Raw genomic sequence first — 27,830 nt, 5'->3', positions numbered from 1 at the left:
TAATAATAATCATAATATTAATAATAATAGTAATAATAATAATAGAATAATAATAATACATAATAATAATAATAATAATATAATAATAATTAATAATAATAATATAATTAATAATAATACTATAATAATAATAATAATAATATACTAAGAATAATAATATACTAATAGAATAATAATAATCATAATAATAATAATAATAATACTAATAATAATAATAATAATAATAATAATACTAATAATAATAATATTAATAATAATAATAGTAACAGTAATAATAATAAAATAATAATAAATATATACAGAAAATAGATACATGCGCTTTTCAAAAGACTGATTTATGGTTTTCAATATTTTTTTTAATTTCTAGTTTTTTGAAAACTCAACTGCTTTTAATTGATTTTAAAATATTTGATTATACTGACACCTGTATGACCATTCTTACACTTTTGAGCATTTATAAGTATCGTAAAATATGGGTCCAAATTGTTCCTTCTCGAAGCTGGCCTAATTTTGAAAGAATAGCGTGTTTCTTATCGTTTAGAGTAATAATTAATACAATTTCCATCGTTTTAACGTGGAGATACCAAAAGGAATTGGAACTTAGATTTATTTCCTCCTTTGGACTCCTTTCGTTTCTCTGTCGTTGTGTGGCAGGTATCTCAAGAAATGAGCCAATATTGTTCATTTTCGAACTCAATATATATGTTATTGAATTATTAATATGTAAAAAATTGGTTACTTCCCTCGACAGCTGTCGGTTGCACAAGCCAAAAGTAAAGACAGACTAGCGGGAAGACATCTGACTGACCGCATTTCTTGAAACGAACTTAGTCCAATAAGTCCAAACCCTAATATCTTAGGCTTTTATTTAAAATAAATGTCATAAAAATCAGTTCTTCGATTTTTATTTTTTTTTTATTTTTTATTTAATTTTAATTAAAAAACTCACTCGAATTCGAGCAAGTCCAGACCGGTTTTCTTCGATTTTAAGTGGGAGCAAAATTCGTTCCAACATTATTTTAGTTTTTGTTATGTAAAAACTGCAACCAACTTCAGACTGCTGTCTTTTCTAAACCACACGTCCGACAGCTGTTAAAATTATTCCAGTGACAGCTTATTATATTGTTTACAATATAAGAGAGAATTTTCCAGAAAAAAAGTTATTCGTGATGTAATTCAAGCGTGATAGTGTGATTTGTTTATATTTGGCTGGAAAACCACATGTGGACGTTAGAGCAAGCGGGTGCCAATCCGTTGGACTATTGTGTATGGAGTATTTTGGAAAGAAAAGTTCGAACTAAAAAATACCAAAGTGTCGATCACCTCAAGGAAACGCTTCGCCGGAAATGGACCTTAATACCGCATAGCAACATTCGAGTTTCAACATGATAGTTTCATTGGCAGTTTGAAGGCCATAATTCATGCCAAAGTTGACCAATTCGAACAAATGTAATTTTATTCTAAAATTTGATGCTAAATCCGACATTGCTTGCATTCATTCGTAAATATTTTAATAAACAAAAAGTAAAAATTATTTTTTATCTCACCCTTTATATATATTTTTCTATACAACATCACACCTCCCTTAATCAATCGTACTCCTGAAACAGACAGACAGGGAGGGACGATCATTGTATTATGTTCGCTGTGGTTTCGGAAATTTTCAGTGTATTGGGTAAAGGGAAGGAATCCACATATTTGATATTGAAGCCTCTGTTGGTATCTGGAATTGAGATATGGTGGTGGTTTTGAACATCTATATATATCGTCCTACATTTATACGAAAATTACTAAATGGTACAAAATTTTGGTATTGGTTGAAGTGATAGTATTGAAACCGTAAAATTGCATATTAAGATATCTATTGGTGCCTGGGATTCAGATATGGAATGGTTGTGCAAATGGCTATTTCAATTATACGAAAAATACTAAATGTTACCAAAGTTGGTATTGAATGGAATGGAAACATCTATGGAATCTAGATGTTTAATTTCAGGTCGCTGTTGGTATCCGGCGTTGAGATCTGCTTTACATGTGGAGAGGTTGATATAGTTTTGGAAAGATAAAATTGATGTGCGTCCATTGTGCAATGGTTTCACTTACATACTTCTCAATAAACTTCAAAATGAAAGATAAACATTGTCCTACTACTCTTTTCCCAAAGGAAAAACCTTGAATGACACATAAAAATTTGAAAGTCTGAAAATTTAGTACCACGTATGTAATTTTGACTAAAAAATTTTGTCAAACGGAAAAAATAATGCATTTCGGCACAAAACGAACTGTTGGAACGAATCTAAAATTTTAGGGTTATGTAGTAAAGTTAGATATTCAATCATGTTTCTATTAAGGCCAATTTATACATAATGTTAGATTCATATTTAATTTTTTTTCAAATATTTTTAAAGATTCAAATTTTAACCCCTCTCGAAGATTTCGATTTAATCTACATTTTAATATAAATTTTGTAAATTGTAGTTGTTATTGAAATTATTTGCATACTTCTGGGCGTTGGAATTATAAAGTTAAAGGCTGTCGTATTTTTTCGTTATTTAATCACAAATATTTTATTAAAACATTTTTGGCATTTTGTCTACATTATTAATCGTGGCATTACACATACATGTCTACACATACACTTACAATAATATTTCCTTTTCGCATTCATTTCATTGGAGTCACGCTATAGCAATCAACTCGGCTTGACATAGATTTCCATAACTTATTACACCTCTCACTGTGATCCTTTACTCTTTTGTTATGTATGTACAAACACACATACATACATGCCAACATTGTATTGGTGTTTACAGCGCGTGCAGTTATTTTGTAATGAGCTGGTAAACAAATACTGAACTTTTATGTGTACCCACACAACCACAGAGACTCACATACATATCGACGTGGATACATAAATAAATATGAATGTGTGTCGATATGTTGCCATATTGATGTGTGGGAATACAATGCACGTCTGTTTTTATTTGAGTATTGTGTAAACGAAAGCCTCTGTGAATAATACATATGAATGAATGTATGTGTGTGTGTGTGTATGGATTTGACTACCATGTTTTATATGCCACAGTTTACTGGTTTGCTCTGTTTGTGTTTGTTTTATGGCAGCCATTCATTCTGACATGAACTTGTCCTGAATATTGAATATTTGTTTGGTACCAAGCGAGCAAGAGAGAGAGAGAGAGGGAGAGTAAAGTACTTTTTAGGTCGTCGGATGTTAGGCTCGATTGTGTTTACCTAATGTCTATTACTTTTCAATACAAATGTCTGTGTGAGTGTATGTGCCTGTGTCGATGATGAGGGACTTATTGTTTGTTTCCTTTGATCTCGTGGAGGAAATAAACAAATAATGGCAATGTAGAGAAATGTTTAATAATTTATCATGGGATAGCAAAAAAAAAAAAAAAACAAATATGTTCGTTGCGAATCCTAGCTATCATCAGGAGTATTTGTCGCATTGTCACATATGGAATACATATCGCTTTGACGACATTGAGGTTATAATGTTTAGAGACATAATGGCAGAGTGGGAGTAGATAAATTTATATTTTTGGGAGAATTATAATAATTTGTGGAAATTTTGCCATAAATAAAAATATATCTTAGGGTCCTTGAAGAATATTGTGAAAGAAAAATAGAAGATTTAAGAATATTAATTAACATTAAAACTTGGAAATATTTTTTTATTATTTCTTTAAGGAAATATTGCTTAGTAACAAAAATATTGCAATCCAACCAAAAATTTCAATTTTAAAAATTTACGAAATTAAATTGCAGTCATATCTGTTTTACTAAAAGAAATAGTTCCCTGTGCATTATTTATTAACTTATTTCATAGTATACTTGTAGGCGGAAAAGATATTTTATTCTGTAGTGAAACAAGTTGTTTAAATTTAATTGTTTTATACCCTCCACCATAGTATGGAGGGTATATTAAGTTTGTCATATGGTTTGTAACACCTCGAAATACACATTTTAGGCCCCACAAAGTATATATATTCGTGATCAGCATAAAATTCTATGTCGATTTAACGATGTCCAACCATTTGTCCGTCCATCCGTCTTTGGAAATTACTCTAGCTTCCGCACGAAATTTTAATAAAACTTTACTCAAATGTATATTATGTCTGCAGGACTTTTGGTATTGAAAATGGGCCATGTAGGTGCACGTTTTGGTATAAGGCCCATATAATGGTACTTCCCTATTTTGAGTATTTCGGTGATTTAAGCGACATTATTCACCGGAAATGTTTCAAATTTGGTATTTGAAGTTCGTAAGGGATGCTACAGCCTATGACAGGAGATTGTCTGTGCAGGTTCACGTCTTCGTATAGCTCCCATATAACGGTACTTTGATGATTTTAACGACATTATTCAGCGGAAATGTTTAAAATTTGTTATTTGAAGTTAGTAATGGATAATATAGCCTAAGACAGAAAATTTTCTGTGCAGGTCTATGTCTTCGAATGTCCCCCATATAACGGTACCTCCCGATATTCGGTATTTTGTTGACTATAGGGACATTATTCGCCGGAACTGTTTCAAATTTGGTATTTGATGTTTGTAATGGATGCTACAGCCTATGACAGGAGATTGTCTGTGCAGGTCTACGTCTTTGTATAGCCCCCATATAACGGTACCTCCCGATATTCGGTAATTTGATGATTTTAGCGACATTATTCACCCGGATTTTGAAAATTTGGTAGTTGAAGTTCCTAATGGATACTGCGGCCTAAGACAGAAAATTGTATGTGCAGGTCCGATGTTCGGTATTTTGATGATTTTGGCTACATTTTTCACCGATTTCTTTTTAAGTTTCGCATTTGAATATTGTAATGTCTTATGACAAAAGTTTCCTATGCAGGTCCATGTAGTCGTATACACCCAAATATAACAGCTACTTTAGATATGTTTAAGATTTTAAAAGAATTTTGAACGGATTTTATTGTTTTGCCAAATTCATTCCAAATGGTGGAGGATATTCAATGTTCGGCCCGGCCTTTTTATTTATTTTAAGTTTCTTACTATTGTTTATACAAGGAAGTCCCTTCTCCTGTTCCATTAAACGAGACAAAAAAACATAACAATTTGTTGTGTGTTATATTTTTCTCTCTGTTTTTACAAAAGACCACTTCAAAGCCCAGGCGGTCGGTTTTTTGGTTTGGCTGTCTGTCAAACCAAAACACACGAAGTATAGTGTTTGCATGAATTGTTAAAGAATTTCTCTGTACGAGGAGAGATGACAACCAACAGTCACTTGACAAAGCTGTTTCAACAAGTGCGGCGGTTTTACTAAAGTACAGGTAAAATGCCGCAATATCTAATGTTTTCACAAAACTTGTGTTGTGTTGCAGTTCTGTGGAATTGTTGTTTAAGTTTAGCCAAAGTTTAAATGTGTTCCAGTTTACTTTATGGCTAGTACAGGCACACATACACACACGCACACATTTTGTAGTACTTCTTCAAACTAACATGTTGTTCAAGTGTTGTTGTTGTTGGTTTGTTTCATCATGTACTACTTTGTACAAATGCCAACATCATCTCAAACATCGAGCCGAGTTTAGTTATGTGAGTCTGCATTTAGTTTAGGTTGTTTTTCCTTTTTTGCCGCGAACAGTTTTTTGTTGTTGTGGATTTGGGTCACTCCAAGTTTGTTGCAGCTCTTGTCACACTAAGCATCACATCCACAAACATGGTATCCAGCAGCAGCACTTAGTACAACTTCAAATCAAATAGATACATACATGTTGGAACACAATGTCTGATATATTGTGACAAATTTAATTTCTGGGAAAATATTTAAATATTAAATAAATTTTGGACCTATAAAAATATATTTTAGTGGATGGAGTAAAAATCCATTATTTTAAAAATAAAAGGTGCATACTTCAAGGCAACGACGTTTTGTGTGTTTTTATATAGTAGTGCTCCAAAACTTATGTACATTTTATACAAAATACAAGGGAAAATTTTTTCAGCTGAATGCATAAATTTCATAATATTGCATACTTTCAGGCACCGTTGAAGTGATTACCAGCTTTTTATAATTTTGAGAAATTTTTAGGCCACGATATTTTGTGTGTGTTTATCTTGGTGCTCGAAGGCTTATGTACATTTTGTAATAAAGGCCACAGACATGATTTTCAGCCGAATGTAGAAAAAAGGATTTTCATAAAATTGCATACTTTTAGGCACCGTTTAAGTGATTACCAGCTTTTCATAATTTTTTCGAAATTAAAAGGGCTACAATAATTTGTGTGGTTTTGTTTATGAGCTCGAGAGCTTATCTAATTTTTATAAGACCAAAGATATGTTTTTAACTAAAAGTGAAAAGGAGTGTTTTCATAATATTGCAAACTTTTAGGCACCGTTGAAGTGATTATCGGCTTTTTATAATTTTGTAGAAAAACTCCCACAAAAAATTATCAACAACAAGATATAGATATCTTTGCATAATTTTAGAAAATGTAGCTAATTTAGCTACTCCAAATTCAACTTCGAAATATATGGACCAAATTAATTAGTTCCATAAAATTTTTTAGCGGATGAAGTAAAAATTGAATTTTTTTTTTGAATATACTTGGACAAAAAATGGCATACTTTTAGGCACCGCTACAGTCTTCTTTTTATTGTTTTGTAGTAATTTTTCTAAATATATGTAAGAGAAAAAAACTTGTCGAAGTTTTCATAAACCAGATTCTGTTCTAGATGTTAGTGTATAGTTCAAGAAGCACTGAACAATTTAACTGTCCTGAATAATTTAACTGTCCTAAAAAAGGTACCTAATTAAACATTAAATTTGTAAAAGAAACATTTTTGAGGGGATATTAACCCCTATAGACTTAGGAAATTATTGCATACTTTAAGGTGCCTTTAAATTATATTCCATGTATCGTTTACCGCAATTTTTTCCTAATATCTGTTAAAGAGGAAACTTATCGAAGTCTTCCTAAACCAGGTTCTGTTTTAGATGTCATGCCATTAGATGTTTAGATAAATGGACCTATTTAAACTTAAATTAAAAAAAACTCTTAAACTTAAAAAATATTCCTTACAAACCCACGTCAAAAATATTCCTTAAAAAATCCACGTCTTGATGGCTCTTTAATAATAATTCGTTACAAATCCACTTCGAAAATATACCTTAAAAAATTCACGTCTCGGAGGCTTCCCAAAAATATTCTTTAAAAAAATCCACGTTTCAAAGCCTCTTCAAAAAACTATTCTTTAAAAAATCCACGTTTCAAAGCCTCTTCAAAAAACTATTCTTTAAAAAATCCACGTCTCAAAGCCTCTTCAAAAAAATATTCTTTAAAAAATCCACGTCTCAAAGCCTCTTCAAAAAACTATTCTTTAAAAAATCCACGTCTCAAAGCCTCTTCAAAAAAATATTCTTTAAAAAATCCACGTCTCAAAGCCTCTTCAAAAAAATATTCTTTAACAAATCCACGTCTCGGAGGTTCTTCAAAAATTATTCTTAAAAAAATCCACGACTCGAAGCCTTTTCAAAAAATATTCTTTAAAAAATCCACGTTTCGAAGGCTCTTCAAAAAATGTTCTTTAAAAAACCAAGTCTAGGAGGCTCTTCAAAAAAATATTCTTTAAAAAATCCACGTCTCAAAGGCTCTTCAAAAAAACACTCTTTAAAAAATCCACGTCTCGAAGGCTCTTCAAAAAATATTCTTTAAAAAAACAAGTCTCGAAGGCTTTTCAAAAAATATTTTTTAAAAAATACACGTCTCGAAGCCTCTTCAAAAAATATTCTTTAAAAAATCCACGTCTCAAAGGCTCTTCAAAAAATATTCTTAAAAAAATCATGACTTAAATCAAGTGTCGCTATAGCATCAGTTAATACCTTTAGGGGTTGTTAATACCTTGAAAACCGGATTCAGATCAAATTATAAAAATATTTTTAAGACGGGGAAATTAAAATCCCTCGGTTATGGCCATGGCAGTGCATACTTTTAGGCAAACTAATAATTCAATTCAAATTTATTGAGTGCTTGTTTAGAAAATTTAGAATTATGAAGTGATGAAAGAAATGCTTAAAACTACAATGTTTTGTTTTTGTTTTATGTCCCAAATATTAAAAAAAAATAATTTATAGATATAAACAAATTAGTTTCTAAGAAATTTAAATAAAAAGCTTTTTTCCACGAAATCGCATACTTTTAGGCAGTCCCATTAATTCAACATCTGCCATTAATTGTTCTTTAGCATTTGTTCTAGCAAAAACCCAATAATTTTTCCACAAAACAGATGTTGTTGTATACTCCATAGAATACTTTTAGGAGTGCTGCATAACTTAACTTTTTCGGGGTCCTATTTCTAACACAACTATCAATTCAAATTATTCAAAAAATCTGAATCCAAACAGAATCAAATTCATAAACTTTTGCACCCGCCCCTTTTTCCCACCAAATCTCCCGAATTGAAACATTCAAAATATAACAAAGACACAAAAGTTTAACAAAACAAACCAACAGAAACAACAACAACATGTTGTTAAAGGATAAAATGTTTGGACTTTATAAAACTAGACAACTAGTTTTACAGAAATAACAGAAACTGACATCAAAAACAACAACATAACTCTCAAACTTTTCACAGACACTGGCAACTAAAAATTTTTGTTGTTGGCGTTGTTGTTGCTAGCTTGAATTTTGTGTAGGGGCGTCTCGTGCTAAAAAGTTTTGTTTTTGATATTTAATGCCAAGGCAGGCAAAAAAATGCGAACAGAACATTGTAACTACCCTTCTGTAATTCGTAAGCCAACATGAAAAAAGAGGATAACTAGTTTGTCACCTTGCTTGTTAGTTGTGTCAGCAGTAAGGGGGAATAAAGGCTTGGGAGCAGAATTTTGTGTTGACATTTTTTTTTTTTTTTTGCTGAACTATATTGGCAACATGTTTTCAGCAAAAAACTTAAATCTCTGCTAAAACCCCCATAAAGGGATTTTTGTATGACTTTGAGAAAGGCAAACTAAATAATAACAGAAAAACAACAAACTTATAATGTCCCCCACTCTCTGTCTCTTACTCTCCCTCTCTCTCTCTTTCGTTGTAGTCCTCTTGGATAAAACAAGTTAACATGTTGTCATTGGTGTTTGTCGGAGTCATGACAAAGTTTTCGTCATTTCCTGTGGGCATCTTGGAAAAATGGTGTGAGCATGGAAATGTGTTGTATTTTTTCGCTTAATTTACATATTTAGGAAAATACTGAAATTTAATTTTTTATATACAAACGAGACTATTTTTTTCTATATAAAACAAACGGGCCTCAGTCATTGAACCTTTTTTTCTATAGAAAAAAATCGGGCCACAGTCATTGAGGCAATTTTTTTCTGTAGAAAAAAAATCGGGCCTCATTCATTGAGGCAATTTTTTTCTGTAGAAAAAAAAATCGGGCCTCAGTCATTGAGGCAATTTTTTTCTGTAGAAAAAAAATCGGGCCTCAGTCATTCAGGCTATTTTTGTCTGTAGAAAAAATCGGGCCTCAGTCATTGAGGCTTTTTTATTCTATGGAAATAAATTAGGCCTCAATCATTGATGCTATTTTTTTTTTTCTATCGAAAAAAAATCGGGGCGTCAGCCATTGAGGCTATTTTTTAACTATACGGATGAGATAAAAAACTGCAACAAAGTCGAACGCCATAATATTTACTTTTTTTTAAATTTTATTGAATGAATGTAAAAAATGTCGGAAATAGCATCAAATTTTAGAATTAGTTTAGATTTGTTCGAATTGATCACCTTTGGCACGCAATATGGCCTTCAAACGGTCAATGAAACCGTTACATGCTGCCCGAATGTTGCTCTGCGGTATTTTGGGCCATTCCCGGTGATACGCTTGCTTGAGGTGATCGACACTTTGGTTTTTTTTAGTGCCAACCTTGCTTTCTAAAATACTCCAGACCCAATAGTCCAACGGATTGGTATCCGGAGATTTTGGTGGACATTGTTCGCTGGAAATGAAACGAGGAACCTCATTTTGAACCATTCTTGGGTGGCGCGCGCTGAGTGTGATGGTGCTGAGTCCTGTTGGAATGTCCAAGGTCTGCGGCCAAAATGTTTGCGTGCGCAAGTTTTTAATACACCCTCCAGAATATTTTTGCGATAATATTCGACATATATTTTTCCAATAATATTCGCCATTTATTCTGATGCCACGGTCGATTAATATAAGCGGAGAGTGACCATCGGCTGTTATGGCGGCCCACACCATAGCCATGGCTAGCTCTTGAGTTCTGGTGGCCAAACGAAGGAACACATTTTCAGCTGTCCTCTTTGGCAAGTAAACACGATCATTTTGTTTTGTTTGTTTGTCGTTGTTTGCTGAACAACGAATGTTTTCTCATCGGAGAAAACCAAATTCGGCAATTCACCACTTTCGGCCAAGCGAAGCAACTCTTTAGCTCTTTTGAGTCTATTTTCTTTCTGTTGCGGTGTAAGTTCTTGAACTTTTTGAAATTTCAATGGCTTTACCCCCAGCTCATTTTTCAATATTTGCCGAATGAAATATTGCGATATGATCAGCTCACGAGCCATTTTTCGGCCACTGCGACGAGGGTTTCGATCAAGTTGCTTCTTTACTTTTCGAACCATTTCTACTGATGTAGCTTTTTTCTTCCGTCAACTTCCTTAATGTCGGGCTACGCTACTAGTATGGTACGAGACACAAAAGATTTACATTTAAATGTTGGAGTGCTCTAACTACAGCCACTTGTGGTTTTCCAGCCAAGTAAAAAGAAATCACACTATCACGCTTGAATTCCATTACGAATAACAAAATGCTGTTGTACGCTTGTAAACAATATAAAGAGCTGTCACTGGAACAATTTTAACAGGAAATTGGTTCCAGTTTTTTTTTCATCTCACCCTGTACAGTTCTTTCTATTGTAAGTTAAAAATAGAGTCTTGTAAATAAACTATATTTTAAAGGCAGGTAGAATCTGTCATCCCCCGATGAAGTGTGGTCTATAAGAGTCTGGAGAAGGTTAATGTGTTAGGCATAGTGTGCATCACGGATAAACGCAGGAGGAACGGCCCGAAATGGCCATATTTCTCAAAATTTTTTTCACATTTTATATAGAAAAGTTAATATTTTCTAGACAATCAGTGGGACGGTTTCTTTGTCGTAACATTTTCACCAATTTGCTATGCTTTGGAAATTATTAAGTATGAAATGCTTAAATATAACTATTTTTAGAAAATACCGAAACAAATGACGTTCTTCTTTTTGAGTTCCATTTATTTTACATAAGTCCCAAAGGAATCACTTTTTTTCTTCTACAATCACTTCTTTGCCATAAGCCGCTTAAATTTTTCCATTCCCTAACATGACAGGGAGGTGATCAGCATCAGCAAATTGAATATCAATAAATTTGCATTTAATAAACGTAACTGCGAAACAAATACTACTTTATTTATGCAATGAGAGCTCCTCGACGCGCCAGTCGGAAGTTCTAAAGGATTTTGCATTGCGAGTCACTTCTGGTAGAATTGAAATTGAAAAACTAAAATCTTAGTTTGTTTGACATAGCAAAACTAAAAGGACTCCGATGTAAATTGCATTTATTGGGACGTTTGTTTGTTTCACAACCACATTGTGATGCCACACCAGATCAGATGCAACTATGAATTCATGGACCGACACGGTTCAATGCATGCACCCTGGCTGTTGGAGTGGGGAGACCTGCAGGATTTCTATCAACTGCTAGCAATGTAGACGATGAAGAAAATGTGATTTTACTCGTTTACTTCCGTCTTCATTATTTTGTCTTTCCTTTGGAAATCATTGCCATTATATTCCCCCTCACACTTTGCATATATTTCCTCTCCCCTCCCCACAAACACACACACACAATGGCAATTGCCATACATCCGGCTTCTATTCTGGATTTCATGTTGTTGTTGTTGTCGCCAGCAAACGCTTGCCGGGAACATGGAGAAAATTCAAAAAAAAAAAAAAAAACTTAGACTTCAACTCAGGTTTGCTTTTTTCTATTTTGTATTTTTTGCTATTTATAAATGAACAAGCAGTTGACAATAAAGGAAATATGTTTCCAATACCTAAAGGATATTGCTATCCCAGTGGCAACAGAATAGGAAACTGAATATCAAATGGAAATGACTTGTGTGTGTCTGTGTACCGTAGTATCGTTATCAAATAATTTCACTTCAACGGTTCAATGCATAAATTTCCATTGCCAATGAAATGGAAGTGGAAATCAGGAGGATGGAATTTAAGTTTTTAGATAAGAGATTGTATTTTTTCTATATAGAAACAATAACAGGTCAATCTAGGCCGATTTTTTTCTAGAAAAACAGCTGACCTCCTTAGCAGAGGCCCAATTCATTTCTATAGAACAAAAAATGCCTCAATGACTGAGAAAACAAAGCCTCATCGACTGAGGTCCGATCTTTCCATAAAAATTAGCCTCAATGACAGAGGCTCCGATTTTTTTCTATAGAAAAAAATAGCCTCAATAACTGAGTCCCCGATTGTTTTTTTATAGAAAAAAAATGGCCTCAATAACTGAGGCCCCGATTTTTTTTCTGAGGCTCCGATTTTTTTTCTGAGGCTCCGATTTTTTTTCTGAGGCTCTGATTTTTTTTCTGAGGCTCCGATTTTTTTTCTATAGAAAAAAAAAATAGCCTCAAAGACCTAGGCCCGATTTTTTTTCTATAGAAAAAATAGCCTCAGTGACAGAGGCCCCGTTTTTTTATTATAGAAAAAAAAAAAACAGGCTATTTTTTTTTCTATAGAAAAAAATCGGGCCTCAGCTTTTGAGGCTAATTTTTTCTATAGAAAAAAATCGAGCCTCAGCTTTTGAGGCTAATTTTTTCTATAGAAAAAAATCGGGCCTCAGCTTTTGAGGCTAATTTTTTCTATAGAAAAAAATCGGGTCTCAGCTTTTGAGGCTATTTTTTTCTATAGAAAAAAATCGGATCTCAGCTTTTGAGGCTATTTTTTTCTATAGAAAAAAATCGGGTCTCAGCTTTTGAGGCTATTTTTTTCTATAGAAAAAAATCGGGCCTCAGCTTTTGAGGCTATTTTTTTCTATAGAAAAAAATCGGGCCTCAGCTTTTGAGGCTATTTTTTCTATAGAAAAAAATCGGGCCTCAGCTTTTGAGGCAATTTTTTTCTATAGAAAAAAAATCGGGCCTCAGCTTTTGAGGCTAATTTTTTCTATAGAAAAAAATCGGGCCTCAGATTTTGAGGCTAATTTTTTCTATAGAAAAAAATCGGGCCTCAGCATTTGAGGCTAATTTTTTCTATAGAAAAAAATCGGGCCTCAGCTTTTGAGGCTAATTTTTTCTATAGAAAAAAATCGGGCCTCAGCTTTTGAGGCTAATTTTTTCTATAGAAAAAAATCGGGCCTCAGCTTTTGAGGCTAATTTTTTCTATAGAAAAAAATCGGGCCTCAGCTTTTGAGGCTAATTTTTTCTATAGAAAAAAATCGGGCCTCAGCTTTTGAGGCTAATTTTTTCTATAGAATAAAATCGGGCCTCAGCTTTTGAGGCTAATTTTTTCTATAGAAAAAAATCGGGCCTCAGCTTTTGAGGCTAATTTTTTCTATAGAAAAAAATCGGGCCTCAGCTTTTGAGGCTAATTTTTTCTATAGAAAAAAATCGGGCCTCAGCTTTTGAGGCTAATTTTTTCTATAGAAAAAAATCGGGCCTCAGCTTTTGAGGCTAATTTTTTCTATAGAAAAAAATCGGGCCTCAGCTTTTGAGGCTAATTTTTTCTATAGAAAAAAATCGGGCCTCAGCTTTTGAGGCTAATTTTTTCTATAGAAAAAAATCGGGCCTCAGCTTTTGAGGCTAATTTTTTCTATAGAAAAAAATCGGGCCTCAGCTTTTGAGGCTAATTTTTTCTATAGAAAAAAATAGGCCTCAGCTTTTGAGGCTATTTTTTTCTATAGAAAAAAATCGGGCCTCAGCTTTTGAGGCTATTTGAGGCCTCAATGACTGAGGCCCCGATTTTTTTTCTATAGAAAAAAAAAATAGCCTCAATGACAGGGGCTCCGATTTTTTTCTATAGAAAAAAAATAGCCTGAATGACAGAACCCCGTTTTTTTCTTCTATAGATAAAAATAGTCTGGATGACTGAGGCCCGATTTTTTTCTATGAAAAAAAAACCTCAATGATTGAGCCCGAATATGTTATAGAAAAAAAAAATAGCCTCAATGACTTAAGTCTTTTTTTTTTTCTATAGAAAATAATAACTAGAAAATAATAGCCCCAATTTTTGTTTCTCTGAAAAAAAAGGCTCAAGGACTGATGTCCGTTTTTAAGGAAAAATATAGCCTCAATGACTGAGGCCCGATTTTTTTTTTTTTTTTTTTTTTTTTTTTGAAGCCTTGCACAGAACCGTATTTTTTCTACAGAAAAAAACCCTTTGTGTATTTGTCTTTGATAATTCTTCTCATCCTTTTATACGAATTTTAAACCTATTTTCCTTTTCTTGACCAATATCCCTATTTAGCGAGGATTAAAAGGTTACCATTAATTTATATGCCATCCCAGAAATTATATACCAATTTAACTAGCAATTTCCTAGAAATTATTAATTACATGTGGACATCCCCTTTAAGAGGGAATGTTGAGGGAATGTTTTGTTCCATTAACCCCTTTAAAGCATAAACCAAAGTAATATGGTGTGGCTTTTCTGCCAGGAAACCGCAAATTTATTTTTCCATTTTTTCTACCACACCCTCAGGGCATCGGCCCATTTTTCTCTCCCTCCCTTATTCTCTCACTCCCTCATTTTCCCTACAGCTCACTTAAGTATGCCAAAGTAAATGGCTCACATTAATTTTTCATTTTTCAAGCTTTCCATAACACTTAACCACATCTTCTGCAGTTGCTTCTCTGTTTGGTTTGACGACGTTGTACCATTTCATTTGTTGGTGTCGTCTGCACGCACTCCGGCGTCAGGCACAACCCACACAACCGAAAAAACCTGCAGAGTTTTTCACATGGCAAGAAATCAAGAAGAAGTGAATAGCATTGACGAGGGCAAAATAAATTTAATATGGAAAATTATTTAAATGCGAAACGGAGTTATATTTTTAAGTTGACATTTTCATTGCCAGTGACAAGTTCAACTTTAATGCTATTAATGCGAAACCAATTTGTGAGCTACTCTATTTCTTCCATTTGTCATCCATGCCCCCGGTTGGTATAAATTTATAAAATGTATACCAAATTATAAAAATTTGCTAGGTGTGGTATTTGAATTTAGATATTATATTTAGATTTTTGGGAAAATATGAAAGACTTCGAAGAATTTAATAATGCATTCGATGTTAAGCAAAAAAAAAAAAAAAGAGTTAAAAAGTATCAGTCGATTTAAAAAGTATCAGTCGATGTATACCCTCAGCCAATGTTCGATGATTTAAATATACATATTTTGACTTCTGTTATGATTGTACAAAATGTTTACCCTCCTTGGAGTACGTTCCAAATGGAATGGGCCAAGATTGTACATTTCGTATGGGACCTAAGTAGGGATTATATAATATTGCTACGTTCCAGGTTTTAACTATATCGACTACTTTCTTCACTTTATATGAGAAATGTGATATATTTTATAAAATGTGCGTGAGGTACCAGATATAGTCGACCTAAGTATTCCATTTTCCTACTTGACATTTTCCTAAGAAAATCGAACATTTATACCCCATTTTATGCGAACCCATAAATTCCATGTTCATCTTGGGTTTCTGGTTGAGCGAATTATTTAGATATAGCAAGTTGTGAAGAATCGCTGACTCGTTTCGCAAGTAATGACAGATAAATGTATTAAAAACTGTGACCCTTTCTGGGTGAGGTACCAGAAGCGGTTTGCAGATGTATATTGTTTTTGTTTGTTTTTTTTTTTTCCAAAATCTTGAACCCTATGTAGGGCAGGTACCAGAAGAAATTATCCGATCTCTACTATTTTTACAACAGATCTTGTATTGATGGAAATATTGAGATGTAGCAAGTCTGAATGGAATAGGATTTTAATTTTTAGGTTTTATGAGCTTCATGGATAGTCAAAAATTTGACCCCTTGTGGTGAAGGTAACAGAACAGAGTGGACCGATATGTCCCATTTTCTGAACAGATCTTGTGTTAGTAGAACTATTGGGATGTATGAAATATGAAGAGTATGGGATGCTTATTTCGGATTTTATGATCGTTTTAGTTTTTCAAAACTTTGACCCTTTGTGGGGGAGGTACCAGAAGGAATGGTTGGATCTCTATCATCTTTATAATAAATCTTATGTTGAAAGAAATATTGAGATGTGTCAAGTCTGAATGGAATCGGATGTTAATTTCGTTTTTCATGAGCCTCATGGATACTCAAAATTCTGACCCTTTTAAGGGGAGGCACCAGAAGGAGCGGTCCGATATATCATACATTCACACCAGACCTTGGGTTAAAAAAAATAATGTGATGTTTATAATTTTAAGAGAACCTGATGCTTATTTCGGCTTTTAAAATCGTTTTGGTTATTCAAAGCTTTGCCCCTTTGTGGGGGAGGTACCTGTAGGAGTAGACCGACCTTACCGATATATCCCATCTTCACACCTGACGTTAATTTAATAAAAATCTTGTGATTTAAGACAATCTGATGCTTATTTCGGACATTATGATCGCTTTGGTAGTTCAAAATTTTAGACCTATTGTGAGGGAGGTGCCGGAAGGAGTGGACCGATGTATTCCATCTTGGCACCAGACCATGGGTTAATAAAATTATTGGGATGTGTGAAATTTGAAGATAATCGGACTCTTACATCACATTTTTTAAGAGTTGTAATTATTCAAAATTTTGGCCTTTTTTGGGGGGGAGGTACTTGGTAGAGTTCGCCGATTTTGTCCATTTTTGCACCTGACCTAGCATTGATGTAAATATTAGGATTTGCAAAGTCGGAACAAAATCGGATTATTCTTTCTCTTTCTTGTTGACATTTTGTTAGGAAGGTACCAGAAGGAGTGATATTGCCGATATTGCCCATCTCCGAACTAGATCTAAGTTTGACAATAATATTACGATGTTCCAAATTTGGATCAAATCGGAGCTCCCTTCGGACGGACGGACATCGCTACATCGACTCCCAATGTCTTGAAACGGATTTGGCCCCAAATGAGACCTTAAATCTTTTTTTCAATGAGGCACGCTTTGGCCGTATCAAATGATATACCTTCTCTAGCAATATGGCTGAGGAATAAAAAATAAAAATTTAAAAGGTAGTATTGGGAAAATTACAAAAAGGCTTTTGAATTAAAAAAAAGTGAAAAGAAACTGTTAGAGGACCCTTAAAGTCCTTTAATTTCTGAAAGTATTAATTATTAATAAAAATATCCTCTTGTAGGATTCTCTGCACGAAAAGCCTTCTAAGGCCCTGTTTACGCAGCAGATATTCCTACCTCTATTTCCACAAGATCTCCGGTATCTCCTCTATACACAAAAGAGAAATTACCGTGACCTCCAAAACATTGGAAATGTCCATAATACATCACCTGCGACCCCGTTCCGAAAATGTCATTTTTATTTATTTTTCATTTCCTTAGCCAACAATTTATTTGATAATAAAATTTATATATTTCCTTTACGAGTCCAACTTAACAAATTCCATTTCCCTTTTCCTCTTCTTTTTCTTTGCAGGCTGAAATATGGAGTGTCTTTATTGCAATTTTACGCAAAAGTGTACGCAATTTACAAGCCTGCACAGATGTTGGCCTTATCGAGCACGTACTGGTGCGTTTGCAGCGCTCCGAAACTGTTGTGGCAGGTAAGTTTGATTTCGTGATATTTTTCTGTATTCATTCCCTTCCAGAAGATTGTAATGTGGAACTATAAAAATTCATTGCTATTCTCCTTTTTGTTTTTTTCTTTTGCAACAATATTTATTGTTTATATGTTATTTATTTACTTTTATCGTTACTTATTGTGTATGTATAAGTATTCGATTCGGGCACTGTGGTATTTTTCACCTTCTCTTCTTCCATGACTATCGCATTGCTCGTCCTTGTCGTTCGACGTCACGATGTCGATAGCAAAAGACATTGCCACGCAATCTTGTAAATTTATGACCATTAAATTATACGATTTCTTCGATATTGAATACCGTCAATGGTTTATGGTTGTATATATATGTGTGTGTGGTTGCATAAATTTATCGTTTGTTGGTGTCATTGTTGTATTGCAAATTTGTGAGATATAAAATGTCTGGCGGGTCAATTGGAAAAGTTAAAGTAAATAAATTAAGCAAAGGATATAATTTCATTGTGTATTTCTTTGTAAGTAATGTCCTTTAGCGTAGTTGGTTGGAGATAAATTTATATTCGAAATATGTAACAGTTTTTTTTTCGAAATTCCGTTTTGGGTGCCACTTTTACAATGTAACTAGCATTTCATAAACGCTGGTCAAATGGCTGATCGACAACAATCAGTCGAAGTCTTCTCACAAACGTTCACTTTTAACTGAAAAATTTGAAAAACAAAGCTCCGCAAAAGGCGTCATCGGCACTAAGACAATTTCAGGGACGTAAATTTTCCTCAAGACGATGTCCTTCCAGAAAAAAAGATTTTAATTATAGCACAAGTTATGATTATTATGTGAATCGGATGCCGGAAGAGACTCCCTTTATTTAACATATTAAAACACTTAAGTCGATTAGGAGAAAAAAAATATTAAAATATTAAAAAAATATTATTATAAAACGTACATTTACATTAGTCTACTGTCGGTGTCACGTAGGGCGCCAATTTAGACAACAATTCTCGTTAGTCGATAATTTGTATATTTCAACCAGATCACAATAAAAATAATATATATTTTGATTCTGATGAGCATCGATATTGACAAAAACCACACTTGTTACCCCATGTTGGGCGCCACTTACACTTTCAACTTATATTTTGCGGAATTGGAAAAATAAATTGAAAATATTTTTCCTTTTTTTCTAATTCCTAATAGAAAACGCTATTGGCTATTTTTTAAGGGATTCTAACATGGGCTAATATAGATCACACGTAAAGAGAAGCAGTACCAAAGGTATTTTATGAGCGTAAAATGGTCTTAAAACGAAAAAATTGCAGAATAAATAATAATTACAGTAACGATTCAGCCTTGTTGTATTTTTTGGGTACCCCGTTGGGCGCCAGGGTAGTCCATAGCTCATACATTGCTAATTTTTAAATCTTAAACCTTTATTACATCTGCTTGCAATAAATAAATATGGCTTGTACAACTCAGTTAAGAAATTTACATTTTTACTCCCACGTTGGGCGCCACTTAAACTTAACAAATGTGATATGATTGAAAAATCAACTTTGCTGTCGTAACAAAACTCACCTTCTATTCTATTCGTTACCACCGATATTTATTTTCAAAATATGAAAAATGAAGAGAGCTACAAGTTATATGTGATCTAAATGAGCATTAACAGACATGTAATTGCAATGATGTTTAATGGCGCCCAACGAAGGACAATCCAAAATCGCATATCATAAAGAGCTTCAAATAATTATATTTTATAGATAGTGAAAATTAAGACCGCTTAGATCTGGGGCTATTACAGCCTTTTCGAGGCAATTATGTTCAATGGCGCCCAACTAGGGGCACTCATTAACGTATAGTTTTAAGAACTCAGTTTAATTAGTGTGTTGTATCACTGTCAAGTGGCACTTCATTCCCTCGGCTTTGCTGAAGCCAACGACTGGATTGTCCATAATGAATCCCGTCTGCCGAATTAGTGGGAAAGGGGCTCAAAATGTTGTGAATGTCTGTTATGTTTCAAATGTTAAATGCTATTATATCAAACCCTATTGTCCTTATTTAACCTTAAGTCCATTTAAAAGATTACTTTTTTACTTTAACTATAGGAAAAAAAAAATGTTATTACAGGGTGAGATAAAAAAACAGCAACAAAGTCAAGTGCCACAATTTTTAGATTTTTTTTTAAATTTTATTAAATGAACGAAAAAAAGTCGAACATAGCATAAAATTTAGAATAAGTTTAGATTTGTTCGAAAGATCGCTTTTGACACGAATTATGGCCTTCAAACGGCCAATAAAACCGTCACACGCTGTCCGAATGTTGCTCTGCGGTAATTTGGCCCATTCCCGGCGAAGCGCTTGCTTGAGGTGATCGACACTTCGGTATTTTTTAGTGACAACCTTGATTTCCAAAAACTCCAGAGAGAATAGTCCAAGGGCTTGGTATCCGAAAATTTTGGTGGCCATTTTACGCTAGAAATGAAGCGAGGAATCTCAATTTGTAACCTTTCTTAGGTGGCGCGTGCTGAGTGCGATAGTGCTGAGTCCTGTTGGAATGTTCAAAGTCCGCGGCAAATGTTCGCCTGCCCATGGCTTTAATTCACCCTCCAGAATATTTTCGCGATAATATTCGGAATTTATTCTGTGGCATCAGAATAAATCGATTAATACGAGCGGAGGCCGCCATAACAGCCTAGGGCGGCCCACACCATCGCCATGGCCAGCGCTTGAGTTCTGGTGGCCAACCGAAGGTGCACATTTTCAAGTTACCTCTTTGACAAGTAAACACGATCATCATTCATTTTGTTTGTTTGCAAATTGCTGGACAACGAATGTTTTCTCATCGGAGACGGATAAAACCAAATTCGGCAGTTCACCACTTCCTGCCAAGCAAAGCAACTGTTTAGCATTTTTCATCTATTTTCTTTCTGTTGCGGTGTAAGGTCTTGCACTTTTTGGAATTTCAATGGGTTAACCCCGAGCTCATTTTTTCAATATTTGTCGAATGGAATATTGCGATTTGTTCAGCTCATGAGCCATTTTCGGCCACTGCGACGGGTGTTTCGATCAAGTCGCTTCTTAACTTTTCGAACTTCCTTGACATCGGGCTACGCTACCAGTATCACGGTAACGAGCGATGGTGCGAGACACAAAAAAATTTATTTTCATTTAAATGCTGGAGTGCTCTAACGATAGTCACTTGTGGTTTTCTAGCAAAAATATAAAGAAATCACCCTATCACGTGTTGGAATTCAACATAACGAATAACTTTTTTTCTGGAAAATTCTCACCAAAATGTAAACAATATATTGAGCTGTCACTGGAATAATTTTAACAGATGTCGGACGAGTGTTTTTTTTAAATAACAGCGGTCTGAAGTTGGTTGGATGCAGTTTTTTTTTTATCTCACTCTGTATATTATTATTTTTGATTACAAATAACATCGAAAAACTTTCGATTATTTCATAGAAAATCTGCAAATGTTATTCTCACTAAAAGTCAGTAGACTTTCTCATATGGCTGCAAGTTTTTCATAGATAGAAACGTTGAAGATTTCAGAATTTTGTTGTACAAAGTCTCAAGGTTTGTAGTATTGAAAATATAGATATTCTCATAGATTTTCTCACAAACAAGTTGAAGATTCACCCATGGTATGTCCTCTTAAGAAAACCTTTAGATTTTCTCATAAAAAACTTGCAGACCTTTATTGTTGTTGTTGATAAAAAATCCATAAAATGTTTTGGTGTTTTTCAAATTCCAATATAAATGATAAGATCTAGGTGGCGCCCAATAGTAGTATTTTGTCTTGTGGCGACATTTTGATGTTTTTTTTTAGTATTGTCTAGCAAGAGTTATGTTTTTAATGGCGCCCAACGTAAAACTCCATAAGCTCATTGCATTGAATGTTAGAGCTTTCAACATATACAGGGTCTGGCGGTTTTCAATTGTAATCCTAGTGGTCCGTAATTTTCACATCATCAATCAGCATTTACAGTATTAGCTTGTTTTCATTAGCTCGGAAACTGCTGTAGCATAACTTTGAAAGTTTGGAACAAACACTATTTCCAGTGGAAATAAATGTAAAGAATTGCGTGAAAGTTATAATAGCATTTACATTTTATCTGAATATTTAAAATTGTCTCAATAAGACTTTAAAAGTTAATCACAGATGGCGCCCAATGTTAGGCTTCATAATCAATATTGACTTAATAATTTTTTGAACTCTCTGTCTTTCCAAAATTCTCTTTTTTGAAAATTCAACCAATTCAAATATCTCCAGAAATTAGCCCCAAAGGCATTTCGAAGTACATTTCCATTCATTCCAAAACCGGCAAACACTTTTCCGATCTTCTTCAATTTCGCTTTGCAATTACAAGGCCTAATGTCGCAACATTAAATCCATAATACACACAAATATTATGGTAATTTGATCAAATTTGCCTATTGTCTTGGCCACCATCATCCAAAAGCTTTTTATTACGAAAAATTAAATAATCCTTACGCATTCACACTCAGCTTCGACATAAAATCTGAGCAAGCAGATAAAAGACAATACATGCACATCTAATTGAAAGGACTACCAGCAGGATGACAACAACGGAAACCATGATGCTGGTGATATGCTGATGACATTCAATGAAAAGAAAAGACACAGACATTGACATGGAACAGAAGACAGACAAATAGACAGATAGTCAGATATTCAGGAAAGGTAATACAAATAACCTGCTGTGTGCGTTTGGCAATGATGTTTGTCTGTCTGCCAGCTTCTGCTGTCGCTGTCATAGAACATTGATAATGGAATTTAATTGTTTTTAATAAACGGGTGTAAAATTACAATTTGTTCATCTTCTCCAACAGAAGCAGCAGCATCGTTGTCTTCTTCTACATCTTGTCTTCAATATATACAATTTTAACAAGCATATGCTTGCCGACTAACCTACCAACCACCTTCATCAACCCTTCTCGCCACCCCCCTTTTCCAATTTCATTACGTGTACTACATGTGATCGTCCAATTATCCACCTAACAATTTGTAAAGGGTAGTAATTTAATAATACTCAAGACAATTTATTCTGGCTCCATTCAGAAAGTTATGACATTAATTAGTGCCTTATGTCAAGCAGAAGATAAAATTCTTTTCAATTGAAAGCCCAGAGTTGAGTAGGACACAATTTGAACAAAGAAGGTGTTCGTTCGGTCGTTCGTTCATTCGTTGTGATGGTGATAATTTGTGATGGTCAGATATTTCGATTTATATCAAGTGCAGGGCAGAGAGAGGGTCAAATTAATTTCAACACCTGACAAGGGAATTTCTTCATTATAATTATTCTGTCATACTTTTGGGTGCACTAAGATTAAGGGTATACTTTTGGGCGTAATTCAATTAAAGTAATACACAATTTGTGGAGTAAACGAATTTGAAAGAAATTTAAATTTGATTTGAGGTCGGCAATGATAAAAGGGAAATGTGTGTGCATTATAGATAATACAATATACAAGTTATGGGAAAATCTGAAAATCTTCAGTGAGAAAATATCTAGATTTTCTATAAGAAATTCTTAAAATTTTTTATGATATTCTCTGAGGAAATATTCAGATTTTCTATGAGAAAATCTCCAGACTTTCTATGGGGAAATCACCAAATTTTCACTAAGTAAATCTCCATATTTTTATAAGAAAACCACGAAATTTTCTATTCGAAAATCTCCAAATTTTCTCTAAGAAATTCGCCAAATTTTTTCTAAGAAAATCTCCTGATTTTCTTTAAAAAAATCTTCTGATTTTTTCTAAGAAAATCTTCTGATTTTCTCTAAGAAAATCTCCAGATTTTCTTTAAAAATATTTTCAATGAGAAAATCTCCAAATTTTCTATGAGAAAATCACAGATATCCTCTAAAGAAATCTTCAGATTACCTTTGAGGAAATCTCCTATAAGGGAATCTCCAGATTTTATATAAGGAAATCTCCAGATTTTCTATGAAAAGATCTCCAGAAAATTATGAGAAAATCTTCAGATACTCTAAATCTATAGATTTTCTATGAGAAAATCTCCAGACTTTCTATGAGAAAATTTTCTCAATAAAAAGTCTCCAGATTTTCTTTGGGGACATCTCTAGATTTTTATAAGAAAACCTCCAGATTTTCTCTAAGAAAATCTCCAGATTTTCTCTAAGAAAACCTCCAGATTTTCTCTAAGAAAATCTCCATATTTTCTCTAAGAAAACCTCCTGATTTTCTCTAAGAAAATCTCCATATTTTCTCTAAGAAAACCTCCAGATTTTCTCTAAGAAAATCTCCAAATTTTCTCTAAGAAAATCGCCAAACTTTTTCTAAGAAAATCTACTGATTTTCTTTAAAAAAAATCTTCTGATTTTTTCTAAGAAAATCTTCTGATTTTCTCTAAGAAATTCTCCCAGATTTTCTCATATCAGCCTATAGGTTTTCTTATAGAAAAACCAATAGATTTTCTCATAGAAAATCTCCCTGTTTTTCGTATAGAAAATATCCCAGATTTTCGTATAGAAAATCTCCCAGATTTGCGTATAGAAAATCTCCCAGATTTGCGTATAGAAAATCTTCAAGATTTTCTTAGAGAAAATTTTCAAGATTTTCTTAGAGAAAATCTTCAAGATTTTCTTAGAGAAAATCTCCCAGATTATCTTATAGAAACTCTTTTAGATTTTCGTATAGAAAATCGAATAGAGACCTAGATCTTCACATAGAAAATCTCCCAGATTTTCGTATAGAAAATCTCCCAAATTTTCGTATAGAAAATCTCCAAGATTTTCGTATAGAAAATCTCCCAGATTTTCGTATAGAAAATCTCCCAGATTTTCGTATAGAAAATCTCCCAGATTTTCGTATAGAAAATCTCCCAGATTTTCGTATAGAAAATCTCCCAGATTTTCGTATAGAAAATCTCCCAGATTTTCGTATAGAAAATCTCCCAGATTTTCGTATAGAAAATCTCCCAGATTTTCGTATGGAAAATCTCCCAGATTTTCGTATAGAAAATCTCCCAGATTTTCGTATAGAAAATCTCCCAGATTTTCGTATAGAAAATCTCCCAGATTTTCGTATAGAAAATCTCCCAGATTTTCGTATGGAAAATCTCCCAGATTTTCGTATAGAAAATCTCCCAGATTTTCGTATAGAAAATCTCCCAGATTTTCGTATAGAAAATCTCCCAGACTTTCGTATAGAAAATCTCCCAGATTTTCGTATAGAAAATCTCCCAGATTTTCGTATAGATAATCCCATATAGAAAATCTCGTAGATTTTCGTATAGAAAATATCGTAGATTTTCGTATAGAAAAGCTTGTAGATATTCGTATAGAAAATCTCATAAATTTTCTCATAGAAAAACTCTAATTTTTCTCATAGAAACCTTGAGAAAATCGTTGGATTTTCCCCTTGAAATTTTGTACATTTTCTCGTAGTCTTGCCATCTACGGCAGCCTTCTTGTTGTCATAGGTCGCTGATTCCCCGTTCTACGCAAGTATTCGCTTATTGAATTCTATAAAATGTCTCATTATTTTATGCCCATAATTACAACACATCCACGCTCCTTCGCCCTTTAAATCCCAGCAACACCTTTATCTTACCATGAAAAGTTTTACTAATTTCCTGTCGATAACAAAAGTCTAATTTTCTCGCTGTTCCTTGGGTGAAGGAAGTCCGCATAACTACCTAACACTCACGCTCGCACATAGCACATCGGATACATTTGGCTTTGTTTATTTTCAGCCAGGCCCAACGATGTGTGGCGTTGAAGGTTTTGAAGAAAGCCAAACCAAATCAAGTGACATCGAAGACGACGTAGATGTCAAGATTTTAGCACCACCTGGTTAATTGTCTTTTGTGCTGTAGCTTTAAATGACATGTTGACATTTTGACTCCCTCCCCCTCATCCGCCATCCACCAGTAAAAGTACCATTTCACCAACGACTAATGTCTTTGTGTCTTCCACAAATGCAATTTGGTTCTTTCTTCATTTAGTTGGGGTAGGAAGGCTAATATAAACTTTTCATGTCATCTTTGGGTTCTCCGTCTTCTAATGCTTCTTGTGCTTTTCCCTTCTTGGGCTATGATTGTGATTCTAACCCAAACAATTTCGCAAGATGACTCGGCTTGAATAAGGAATAAGTTCGCTACTTCTGACACATGTGAATGTGTCTCCATAGATTACCACCCACTTGTTAGGGTGGGTCCTTATGTGAGAGTATGTGTTTGTGGGTGTGTTTGAAAGTGTTGGTTGTCCCAATGAGTTGGGAGTATATCGAGACGTCTGTATCATGTCGTATTTTAGTTAATTATCCTCCTTCGTTTTTATGGAGCATTTCTATGCCCTCTAATGTTGTTGCTCTTATCAACATCTGGTCCTCGAGCTTCTTCATGTTAATGAAGCACAGAGGGAGTATGTTTGGTGTCCTGAATTTACATGTGTGTGTGGGTATGTCATACATGTATGGCATTTGTTTAAAGTTCATGACCTGACTGAGAGTTTTTAACACTCACTTGATTTTAAGTGTATGGATCTTCCTTCACAAAAGGGGTAATTTTATGGTTAAATATATCACCAGGATAAAGGAATCTAAGTTTTACGACCGAATCTTGGATGCCAGAGCACAACAACTTCAATTATCTTTCCTGCCACATTTTAAGTTTTCCAGTAAAGTCATTAATCTTTGGCGACCTCATTTTTTTCAACCCCCCCTCCCCCACCGCATCACCTTGCAGTTTTCTCTTTCGCCAACTCTCTAATCTATTACCAAAGTTATAATAGTTTTTGCGTGAATTGTCAATTCCAAGTTTATTGTAGCTAAATTGAGTTTAAGTGTCATGACTCCGGCAATATTTTCCCTGCTTTATTACAGCCAAGTGCAACATCGTCTTCCTTTTTTTATTTTGCTTGGGCTATAACTTTGGCAAATGTCACGTTTACATGGCGTGCAAACAGTCAGTCAAACAATATTTAGCAGGGCTCTTCCTCACACATGTCCTCCCCCCCCAAAAAAACGTTTATCAACAATTCATCTTAGACTACATATATGGCAACATAAGTTATAGACAGTTAGTCAGACAGCCAAAATGAACATTAGTCACAAGTGTAACATGCTCTTGTGTCAAGCGTGTAAATCTTAAGATGTAATTGGACACTGGTGGCAATAACTTTGACTTGACATTGTCATTTGGAAGGGTAATGAGCAGGAGGATGAGACAGAAAAATATTTTTTTCAAGGACTAAAAAAGCAAGAATTTCCTAAGAATATTTCTTTAAGGACACACAAAATCTTAGTGTTTTAGAGAATATTTCAAGAACCAACGAAAATGGGTTTTATGAAGAATATTTTTCGGCAGAGCCAGAAATGTTGATTTTTTAAAGGATAATATTTCAAGGTCCAACAGAAACGAGAATTTTTAAATTATATTTTTCAAGGACCAATTGAAACAGGGATTTTTTCTCAAAGACCAACTGAAACATGGATTTGTAAAGAATATTTTCTCAAGGACCAACAGGAACGTGGATTTTTTTAAGAATATTTTTTCAAGGACCAACATAAACGTCGATTTTTTTAAAGGATATTTATTCAAGGACCAACTGAAACAGGGATTTTTTCTCAAAGACCAACTGAAACATGGATTTGTAAAGAATATTTTCTCAAGGACCAACAGAAACGTGGATTTTTTCAAGATTATTTTTTCAAGGTCCAACAGAAACGTGTATTTTTTAAAGGATACTTTTTCAAGACCAACAGCAACATGTATTTTAAAAGGATACTTTTTCAAGGACCAACAGAAACATGTATTTTAAAAGGATATTTTTTAAAAGACCAACAGGAACGTGGATTTTTTAATGAATATTTTTTCAAGGACCAACAGGAACGTGGATTTTTAAAGAATATTTTTTCAAGGACCAACAGGAACGTGGATTTTTTAAAGAATATTTTCTCAAGGACCAACAGGAACGTGGATTTTTTAAAGAATATTTTCTCAGGGACGAACAGGAACGTGGATTTTTAAAGAATATTT

The 27,830-nt window shown here is 33.8% G+C and overlaps 1 protein-coding gene across 10 annotated transcripts in view; it reads left to right on the top strand.

Annotated features, from left to right (window-relative positions):
- The window catches only part of LOC101897857 (neurobeachin), a 236,395-nt gene that overhangs the window by 60,558 nt on the left and 148,007 nt on the right, over positions 1–27,830 (top strand). For all 10 annotated transcript variants that reach the window (XM_059122131.1, XM_059122136.1, XM_059122129.1 and 7 more), the window contains exon 3: positions 17,677–17,803. In XM_059122131.1, the coding sequence (XP_058978114.1) occupies positions 17,677–17,803 (127 nt within the window). The remainder of the gene's footprint in view (positions 1–17,676; positions 17,804–27,830) is intronic.

This window comes from Musca domestica, unplaced genomic scaffold, assembly GCF_030504385.1.
Source record: "Musca domestica strain aabys unplaced genomic scaffold, Musca_domestica.polishedcontigs.V.1.1 2, whole genome shotgun sequence".
In the NCBI taxonomy this organism is placed as follows: domain Eukaryota; kingdom Metazoa; phylum Arthropoda; class Insecta; order Diptera; family Muscidae; genus Musca; species Musca domestica.
This window is presented reverse-complemented; position numbering and strand designations above follow the sequence as displayed.